General features: G+C 37.0%; 1 protein-coding gene across 1 annotated transcript; it reads left to right on the top strand.

Moving 5' to 3' along the window:
- Nucleotides 1–2863: 2863 nt before the first annotated feature.
- LOC102720788 (beta-glucosidase 12-like) lies at nt 2864–9210 on the top strand. Its single transcript, XM_006652342.3, has 13 exons — nt 2864–3070; nt 3497–3566; nt 4643–4701; nt 5041–5116; nt 5346–5423; nt 5532–5619; nt 6202–6457; nt 7319–7434; nt 7527–7744; nt 7906–7937; nt 8212–8314; nt 8498–8606; nt 8791–9210. The coding sequence occupies exons 1-13, from the start codon at nt 2906–2908 to the stop codon at nt 8957–8959; spliced, it is 1539 nt and encodes a 512-aa protein (XP_006652405.1). The 5' UTR covers nt 2864–2905; the 3' UTR covers nt 8960–9210.
- Nucleotides 9211–11181: the final 1971 nt, after the last annotated feature.

Raw genomic sequence — 11181 nt, 5'->3', positions numbered from 1 at the left:
TTAATGCTTTATTTGGGTGTCCAAAGATTCGATGTGATATTTTTAAAAAAAAATTTAGGAACTAATCAAGGCCTTACTTTTCCACGCTGCAATCTAACATGTCATGTTAAATTGGTGAAAGCCACAGAAAGAATTTGACAGCATCTCTCACCCGTGACGAAAAATATTGGAACAATAAAAGGGTGGCATTAAGGGGCCATTTGCAAGAGCGATTAACAGATAAATATCCCCTTCTCTCTATTTTTTAAATAAAATAACATGATTTATCTTGAAATGATATAGGCTAATATCTTTATATCAAATCTGATACGCATGCTGTTTTGAAATGGTATAATATCGGTCCCCTCTTTTTTTTAAGAAAAAAAGGGGAAATATCTCCTTCGCAGCCTCTCGATGTGTTAAGGATTAGTGTGTGCCCCACCGCCTTTACAATGGCCGCCGGTCGGCCCCTGTGTATTTAATGGATCCTGGATTGGCTCCGGCCCGTCGCCGTCCCCGGCCCAGGCATGCACTCTCATCAAAATCTCTTCCAACATCTCGTCAAAAGTCTGATTTAACGTTAAAAAATTGTTAATTTCCCAACTAAACACCACCAAATAATTGAGATATGAAACACTCCCGAAATTAATCGGCGAATCTTTTTCTAGCTCCGTTCCTCACTCAATTGTACATATTGATCAATGCTTGTTAAAATCGTATATATGCCAATCCCTCAATCGACCAATGTTATCTGTGCACGTCTGACTGAAGCTGCCAAGTTATGCCGGGATAGTTTGGCTTTTTCAAATAAAAAGCGAAATGACTTATTTATAAAAAATAGTTTATAAATAAAATTTTTATATATGTGTTTTAGCTATCTAAAACCAAATATTGGAAAATAAACTATGATAAAAAAAATCCTAAAATCAACTTTAAATTTAAGTTTTAGTATTTGTCATAAGCAAAACATATGATGCCCTATACACTGGGAGTATAAAATCAGACATTCTTAAGCTGAATTCATTTTCTCCTCTTTCCAACCTCGACTCACTCGTTCTTTGTACGCATGTTTTTTAAATTGCTAAAGGTATCTCCTCATTCTTATAAAGACTTCATCTCTAGCCCCTTATTTGTCTTAAAAAATTTATTTTTAAGTAACTATTGTATTATTTGGTAATAATATCTTAGGATTTAAAAAAAGTAAAGAACAATTGCATTAAAGCTTAAAAAGATAAAAAAATCATTTTTAGTCTACGTAGTTTTGTATTGGTACGAGTTATGTTACAAGCATCGTCTCTTCGAGATGAAGAATGATACTTTTAAAAACAAAATGTAAGAACAATTTGATTTAAATAATCCATCGCCAATTGTGCCGGGGTCAGGTTTCCAACCCCGCCGACGACAGCAGCATTATGCGGCAGCTGCTGTCCATCGAGGTCAGCATTATGCGACCCTACCAAGCCATCTATCCATCGAGGTCAGAGAGCAAGCCGTCGCTGCGCGCCAGCGTCGGCGCCGCTGCGGCGACCCGCCGCCTCCCCGCCCCGCGGCCAGCCACGCCGCCTTCTTTCGCCTCCTGACTGCCGGCAGCGCCGTCCGCTCCGGCGCCCTCCGGCGCTGCGCTGGCCTGAATCCTGACATGTGCCCTCTCTAATAGCGTTCTTTCTAACTATAATCCCATGCTTTCCATTACCGTTTATTTAATTCAGGCTTTGTTTATTATTACAAGAAAAAGATCTAGGGGGCATAATAATCCATCGAGGAGTATTGTATTTAACCAGTAAGTTTGACACGCAACCAACCAAAATACCAAATCACGCAACGCAAGATTGATGGTGTTAGCTTCAAGGGCGTGAAGCACGAGATCATCACATGTTTCTGTACATGGCCTGTGTCACGGTGGTCACCTCCACTCCTGCCACACAATCCTTGTTTTGGCTTCACTGGAGAAGTACGCCCGCGGAATTTGTTAAAAGTAGATCTCATAAAAGATACTTTAAACAAGTAACCTCAAAACTGTAAACCTAAACATAGTGCATCGTGCACCATAAAAACCTCCAAGTTTAGAACTAATTTTTTCATGAAGCTACATGTTAAATTAAAAAATTAAAAGTACGTAAAAAGATATCATTATTTTTTCACTTCTATTTATACTTGAGTTTAGGATTTTTATATCATGGTTTATTTTTCGGTCTTTGCGTTTAGACCATTAAAAAAACATATATAAAATTTGTATTCACAAATTACTTTTTGTGTGCAAATATGACTAAACATTCACCCCTTATAGATCTGATAACAAAGTTATTGTACCAAATTACAGTAATGTGATACACCTTCTTAATACTTTTACGAACTTAATGAAAACTCCCATGACGATTTCCTCCATTATTGCAAGGGCTAGTTCAGCCTCCGGTGACGCTTCCATTGAAAATTCGCACATTCCATTCTTTTCAAATGATACGCAAAATCATGATGGACGCTGCGTCTAATTGTCGCCGTTGGCTGCGCGAGCCTCACTGTAACAACGGAAAAGCAATACTACTCCCTCCACCAAGGTGGTCACCATTTGACTTCTCAACAGAAAAAAATGAAATAACATGTTTATAAAAAAATAATTTATAAATAAAAAAATTATATATGTGCTTTTGGCGATCTAAAAGCAACGACTAAAAATTAAGAATCTGCATTTAAAAAAGCCCAAATCAAGTCTAAATCTAAGATAAAAAAATAAATTGTGATCTACGAAGGTAAGTAAAAGCGAAAAAATAAACATGTAACTAATTAAATACTCCGTATTACCGAATGAAGTAATGCTCATTTTTACCGAGCACGAGCCTATATATATGTGGGGTGCTACGTTGAGCTACAAGCATCCATTTCTCTCTCTCTTTGCTGTGTGTCCGTATCCGGGTCACACTTCCCGGCCATGGCGACTGCACGGGCAGGGGTGGTGCTCAGTGGCCTCCTCCTCACGCTCCTCCTCCTAACCGTCGTCGCCTCCGGCGCCGGCAATGGCTCCGGCGAGCCGGCGATCAGCCGGAGAAGCTTCCCCGAGGGGTTCATCTTCGGGACGGCGTCGGCGGCGTATCAGGTTAAGCTTCCACTCCCCTTTCATCCCAAACGGAGTAACACCAAAGAAAAAGCTTATTACCTGCTACAAAAACGGCAAAACTCACTTCTCCAAGAGCATTGTTAATACATGAAAGAAAAAGAGCAAATTAAGAGTAGGCCGTTCAAATTCTCCACAGAAAAAAATGTTTGTACTAAGGATGAGTAGCGATTGATCCATAGATAATTTAGGACTAGCTTATAATAAAACTTAAATTTGTTTGGTTAAATTAGAACTGAATCTAAATTACTCGTGAGTCGATTCATAGCTATTCTGATTTTTACGGTCCGATTGATGCTCAAATTGGCATCAAGGAATGAACCGTTTTGGCAATTTCACCTGCCACACTGCGACATGTGTTTTGTGTTGGTCTGTAATCTGAAGAGCTGAGGCGTTCTTGACATGCAGTATGAGGGTGGCGCAACGGAGGGTGGCAGAGGACCAAGCATCTGGGACACGTTCACACATCAGCACCCAGGCATGTTAATTACGTCTCTGTTTGTCATGATAAACATCAGTGCAGATTTGTGTTTATCACATTATCAAGTTCAAGTGGGTGTAGGGGCTCATAAATTGGCTTTTAAAAGGAGTAAACGAAACAACATATTTACAAATAAAAAATAATTTATTAATAAAACTTTTATATATATATATATGTTCTTAGTGGTTTAAAAGCCAAAGCTAAAATTTTTTATAATAGAAAACTCTAAAATCAACTCTATTGAAAATTTAAATTTTGGTTTATAAACATAAATATAAGCAGAAATAGGAGGGTGATAATGTATATATATGTCACGACAACTCGACAAGAATAAAATCGACCCTGTTTAGCAACCCCACCCGCTTCAACGATGCAGGAGAAAAGTTTAGAAGGTGCATACAAGAAAACGGGTTACTCCCTTCATTTTAAAATATAATTATTTTTAAGTCTTAACTTGGTTTCGAGGTACTGCTTTGATTAATAATATTTATAAAATAAATTATTTCAAACAAAAATAAATTGTATATGATGATAATTTGCTTAATGATAATATGGTAATATCATTCTTACATGATTGATTTTTTTATCTTTTTATTAATAGTTAAAATTTGAAATGTTTGACTTCATATTATTCTAAAACAATTATATTTTAGTATGGAGGTGGTATCATTGCTATGAATATAAAAATGTGTTTGCATTACTAAATTATTCTCTAGATATGGTGGATTCTTTATACAACTATACTATTGTTTTGCTAATAGTCCAATCTTTGTTATGAGCAAGATTTGGTTCTTCCTATTATATTTCAGTGAGTAGCTTGACCAAGTAATCCAATACGGTTAGTTTCAAGCAGTCACCATCTTCTCCAATTGCTTTGCTTTCCGTCCGCACACTATTTCCTGCACGCAGTTTTACGAAACGACCTGCTGATAATCTTGTCGTTCCTGGGATAATGTAATGTATAGAACGGTGTAAAAGGGCAGTGGAGAAAACACATGATTGATGTGAATGACAAGAAAAAAACACAGACAAGAACAGCATCATTTTGGATTGACAATTCTCTAACTTGCCAGATAAGATCGCTGACGGAAGTAACGGGGATGTGGCTGATGATTCCTACCATCTGTACAAGGTATTGGCAGTAACATTTTCAGCTAGTAAAAACACTCTTTAAATTGATTTTTTTCGTAAGGACGGTAATTAAAAGGTATACCCCAAGCCGTGTTTGGTTGATCTGTTAATTTTACCGCAAGCATTTTTTCCATCCTTAAACATGTACCATGAGTTACCAAATTATACATAAAACAATAATACCTCCTAATACCTTCTCAGGAATGATAAAATTGTTTTTTAACAGCTAGGAGATATCCCCTATCACAATCTCTTCAAATTTTATTCTAAACTTTTTTAGGAAAACAATTTAGTAGCACACTTATCCAGAGGGACTTGCAAAAAATAAAAAATAATGCAGGAAGATGTGCGTCTCATGAAGGACATGGGAATGGACGCATACAGGTTCTCCATCTCATGGACAAGAATCCTTCCAAGTGAGTGCCCATATCTTTCAGACCATTTATTGAAGACACGGTCGTATATTTCAGATCTGATATGCACTGTCACAGAGCTATCAACAGACAGCCCTGACTTTTGTCTGAAGCTGCTCTGTTTTTCGTTCTGAAAGTCGTACAAGATTCTGCATCTCTTTCACTTTCACACCCCAAGTTGATGGAAGTATGGCACCTAACACTTAGCATCAAAAACTCGCTGTCATGTCAGATGGAAGCCTGAGCGGTGGAGTCAACAGAGAAGGCATCAACTACTACAACAATTTGATCAATGAGCTATTATTGAAAGGCATGCATGTTGGGGTCTTTAGTGTTTAGTTCCAAGTTCAGAACTAGTGCCACTCTGAACAATTTTTTTTATTTTGTTCAAGATGCAAATGACCTTGTACATTTGCAGGGGTGCAACCATATGTTACCCTTTTCCACTGGGATTCACCTCAGGCGTTGGAAGACAGATATAACGGATTTCTTAGCCCTAATATTATGTAGGTTCAGCAATTCTTCATTAAACTTTTCTGTTTGAATATTCACTTATAGAAACCTTGAATGTTTGAAATGGAAATTCAGTAAGATAGGAGGGTGAAATTAATCCTTCAGTTGACAATGCTGTCAACATCATGATTACGCATACCAATTAAACTACCCATTACTCCTATTTCAATTGCGATAGTTTTTCAAGTTCCTGTTGCTGTTTTCTGGCGAATATTATTTAATTTTTCAAGACAATGAAAATGGTTTACATCTCCGGCATCTGCTGTTAAGCACAAGGACGATAAGTTCTAATATGAAAAATAAAAAGGTGTGAGGACAAACCCTCAAACTCCTTTAATTTATTGCTAGTTGAAAAAATACAAAATTTCACACATATTCTATAGTGTTTTTTTTTGCTGGGATTCTATAGTGTTATCCTATAGGTGTTACACCATTCAAGGTGAAATAAAAGACCCTGGCTCTCAATTATAGGAGTACATCACCATTGACCAACACATTTGTACTGGCTCCAACCAACATATCTTTTTTTTTTAAAGAAAATTTACTGATCGTGAAAAAAAACAAAACTGTTGCAGAAATGACTACAGGGACTACGCTGAAGTCTGCTTCAAGGAGTTTGGTGACAGAGTGAAACACTGGATCACCTTCAACGAGCCCTGGACATTCTGCTCCAATGGCTATGCAGCTGGCGTGTTTGCGCCAGGCAGGTGTTCGCCCTGGGAGATGGGAAAATGCAGCGTTGGAGATTCAGGAACGGAGCCCTACACCGCATGCCACCACCAACTCCTCGCTCATGCAGAAAGCGTTCGGCTGTACAAAGAGAAATATCAGGTCACTGAATGAATCCCTTTGTCACTTGCAGTTCATCCATGACAGCGATTTAAATCGGAAGATATGCAAATTTGATTCTGGTAATCCAAAATGTTTTTTGTTTCTGCCTGATATTTAGTTCCAGTTTGGTCCTGGCGGTAGAATTTGTTAGTACAGCCATTAGCAAATTACTTTAGAAGCTTCAGCTAGCTGTTTTAAATACAGCATATCATGAACTGGAGGATTCCTATCAGATCAATAGACATGTTAATGGACTAATGTGCTGTTACTTTCAGAAAGGGTGATTTTACGGTACTTATAAATTTAGTAATAAATTTTAAGAGCAATTTTACAGTTCTTGAGTAGGTATTAAGAGGTACTAAAATTTTAGTGTAAAATTTGGTACCTTATAGCACCTAAAGTATCAAGAGGTACCAAAATTTACATAGAAAAAAGTTGTACCTCATGATATTTTCTCAAGGAATATAAAATTGCTCAAATTTTAAACCTTATAAATTGAGTACCTGAATTTGAATATGATTTTTGTAGAAAGAGTTAAGTTGTGGTCCTTAAGATGTACTAGGGGGAATCATAATTTTCAGTGTAAATTTTTAGTACCTCTTGTAACCTCCTACACTAAAAATATATCTTTTGATATCTCCTCAACGATATAAAAGTTTCTGTTGTGGATACGTCTTACTAGTTAATGTGGATACGTCTTACTAGTTAATTACAGCCCTAGGGAATAAGAAAACATCTGGTTGCAAGAAGGAAAAGAAAGCATAACATCTAGAATACCATTCTGCTTGCCAAATCAAAAGGAGTAGAGTTCAGATTTCACACAGCATCGAGCTTGAACGTAATTCAATTGCCCAAATGCAGGCCTCACAAAAGGGTAAGATTGGAATAACTCTGGTCTCACACTGGTTTGTTCCCTACTCCCGCTCCAAATCCAACGACGCTGCTGCAAAGCGTGCCATAGATTTCATGCTTGGATGGTAAATAATCCTCTTTTCATACACGAAAGCAATTTTCATCGTTGAATTTGTTAAAACATGGAAGAAATCTAACAATGAATTTTGCCTTGTAGGTTTATGGATCCCCTCATTAATGGCGATTACCCACTAAACATGAGAGGATTGGTTGGGGATCGCTTGCCACAGTTCACCAAAGAAGAGTCTGAGTTGGTCAAGGGTTCATTTGATTTTATTGGGCTTAACTACTACACTGCAAACTACGCTGATAACCTTCCTGCATCAAATGGCCTTAACAAAAGCTACACTACTGATTCTGGAGCTAATCTTACCGGTGAGTCAACAGCGGCAATGGATTTTATAATTATGTTTCAAATTCACACTACTAATATCCTTTTCTGACAAACATTTGGCCAGCTATCATTTCATACCTTTCGCATACAACTATTAATTTCAGATGGGTCGATTTATTCTAACCTATCCTGATTGTGGCAGGTGTACGGAATGGCGTTCCCATAGGGCAGCAGGTAACTCCAAGCTATCTCCTCCACATAAAATAAATTACTTTATCTGTCCTAAAATATAGGTTATTTCTAACATTCATTTTTTCTAAAACAAATATAAATATGGCTATTTTTCTATGTACTTTTTTATCAACCAATCACAACTATCTCTAGTTAAATTTCTCTACGTATGCTCATCTAAACCAATCACAACTATCTCATATTTAATTTCACCTTCTCTTTAATTCGTATAAAAAACTCCAAAATTTCTTATGTTTTGTAAATGACATATATGTAGGCTGCTTCACCTTGGCTTTACGTCTACCCTAAAGGGTTCCATGATTTGCTACTTTATGTTAAGGAGAATTATGGCAATCCTACCGTCTACATCACTGAAAATGGTAAGCTCTAGCCGATAGGTTTACTACTCAACACCTTTTAATTTTGCAATCAAGTCAATAATGCACATATGGCTCTCAAGTATTTTTTTTCCTCCCCTAAATACTTGAAGAATGAAATAGATATTCTCCTTTGTAAAAGTTAATGAATCTTACTGCTTTTTCTCTGTGTGTGTGCCTCTTCAGGTGTTGATGAATTCGACAATAAGACCTTGACACTGCAGGAAGCCTTGCAGGATGACGCCAGGATAGATTACTACAACAGGCACCTTCTTTCTCTGCTAACTGCTATAAGGTCTGGACATCTTCCACCATACACTCATTTTTTTTTCAGCAGAGTTCTTCAATCTTTTTTAAGATTGTGGAAGCTTTACAGAGCTCATTAGATTAAATTACGGTGATACAATTATCCTGAGAACACGTGATCGAATTGATTGTTAATTTGACAATATGCATTATCCATATGAATTTTTTCACAGGGCTGGAGCAAACGTGAAGGCATACTTTGCATGGTCGCTGCTTGATAACTTCGAGTGGGCGAACGGCTACACAGTTCGGTTTGGGATAAACTATGTGGATTACAAGGACGGAGCGAAGAGATACCCCAAAAAGTCTGCCCATTGGTTCAAGAAGTTCCTCCAGAAGTGATGAAAAGCAAAGCATGTGTATTTCTCATTGAATAGCTAAGAGTGTATATGAATAATATGGTGCATGAGTTTGGTACAAGAGATGGAAAAGTGATTCAGCTGAAATAATAATTCTATCTCTTATTAAATTTCATGTTTGTACATCTATCTATATTTTGAATTTCTACCCATAGCTTAACAAAGGGTATATGTGCACCTTCTGTCAGCTACTCCACTCATTCTAAAATATAAGTATTTATAGGATTCAAGTAATCAAGTTATGTACCACAATATAATCATTCATGCATTGATTCTCATGATTTCAATCATTTTAATTATTCTAGGATCAATCAATCAGATGCTTAATTAGAAAGAGATTTTAATTAATTCAAAATTCAATAATTGATCACTAAAGTGACTAAAATAAATTTTTTGATATTTTCTTACTCTATATACTAAACAACATTATATTTTGGAATGAAGGTAGTATTTCTCAAAAATAAAAAACATTGTTTTACTAATTGATTTTTTTAAGAATAATTTTGCCCCCCAATGCGGCGATGTTTCTTCCCTTTTTTTTTTCTAAGAAAAGATGTACATTATTTCATATGCCTTCACAGGGATGGACCAAACGTGAAGGAATAATGCATTTTGCAGTTAACAGTGCATTATTCCATATGTCTCCATCTGGAATACAGGAATAATCACCCAAGATAGCATACTGGCCGGCGTCAATTAATCTTGACGTTGATGTATTGTTTTGAGTTTTTTCTTGCCAGCTGTGTTTTGTGCTGGCCGTATATCCCGCCGGTAACAGTTGGTGCTCAGTTTTTTTCATTACACTGATAGGAAAATTAAAAACAAACAAGAACCAAATATTAATGTGGCAAAGCGGAGTGGCTAGAAACAATATATTTTATTTAATTGTGCAAAAAGAGAAACAATCTTCTTGTCCAAAACGTAAATATTCATTTAATTATTTAATCTACATTATCAAGTATTACCGTAAGGAATAAATTCATTTGAGGCCACTTAACTTGACAACAAGTTTGATTTTCATTCATGAACCGTAATAGCAGATATAACATGTGCCTCAACTGTTAAAACCAGTGGGCACGAGATCCCTATGTGTTTAGATGGCGGTTTTTGCTGATGTGTCGTCTACCTGGTTGATTTGATTTGGTTCTCATTCTACATGGCAATGATGTGGCACTGAAAGCAAACTGTAAAAATTTGGGCGCCACATATCAGTTAGACAAAATAGTGGAACCCCACACTTCTCTCTATCTCCAGGGTGAGTCGGCGTCGCCTCATCTCTTCCTCCTAGCCATCATTGCCCCACATTTTTTAATTTTTTAATTGTTAAATTTTGCTTCATCTGCCATGTCAAATTAAGACCGAGTCAAATTAGCCACGTAGGCACCGTATCAGCTGAAAACCGTTGACCAAACCGTCTTGGGACTTATTTTGCATCGGTTTTGATAGTTGAGAGACCCGTTGTATTTGTTTTTTTTGCTAGAGGACGAAAATCAGATTCGTTGACAAGTTAAGGGATCTCATATGAATTTATTCCTGTCGGAATTCCCATCTCATCCTTGCGGGCCGGGCAATCTGGCCCAACAAAGCCCAAAAGTTGTACCGCCCACATGCCAAATCACCAAACCGGAGACTTCATTTTCCTATGCGGATTAAGCTAATTCTAAATCACGGCAGCTGCCGCCATTACATACGGGCGCTATCTTGAGGATAACTTAATTTCAAAACGAGTGAACGGTAGTTTGGACCAATTTCTGTTGATTATACGTTGGGCCATCCTTTGCTTATTTTTTTCTCTTTACTTGGACTAGGTGGGTTTTTTAGAACTTTTATTGTAATTTGGACCACCTAGAATCTTTTTTGAACATATTAATGATCTCGAGCATATGGGCTCCGGCATGCCGCTGAACTCACTTATCCGTACACAAACTATATCTTTGTTATGGAAGGGGCTAAACATGACTAGAAATGATAAACCGGTTGGTCCAAAATGCAAAAATATGTTATTATCTAGTCCTAAGAGAAAAGACATAAAGGCGATCCAGAGTAAAACTTCAACCAGTCTAAAGTGCAATTCACTATTTCAAAATTATTTTTACTGGAATGTCATTTTAGGTATATGTCAGTGGTACGAAAGCTATTTTTTACAGCAGGTGATAAGATAACCGACTTATATATGTGTTTAGAGAATCGGATGATGGTTAGAGC

This window comes from Oryza brachyantha, chromosome 4, assembly GCF_000231095.2.
Source record: "Oryza brachyantha chromosome 4, ObraRS2, whole genome shotgun sequence".
NCBI lineage: Eukaryota > Viridiplantae > Streptophyta > Magnoliopsida > Poales > Poaceae > Oryza > Oryza brachyantha.
The sequence above is the reverse complement of the archived record's forward strand: the minus strand, read 5'-3'. Positions and strand labels throughout refer to the sequence as shown.

Excerpts from the sequence above, each read along its gene's own strand:
- LOC102720788 (XM_006652342.3), top strand. The coding sequence starts at position 2,906 with ATGGCGACTGCACGGGCAGGGGTGGTGCTCAGTGGCCTCCTCCTCACG. Across the intron at positions 6,458-7,318 it reads TGTACAAAGAGAAATATCAG|GCCTCACAAAAGGGTAAGAT; the intron begins GTCACTGAATGA and ends GCCCAAATGCAG. Across the intron at positions 8,607-8,790 it reads TCTCTGCTAACTGCTATAAG|GGCTGGAGCAAACGTGAAGG; the intron begins GTCTGGACATCT and ends ATTTTTTCACAG.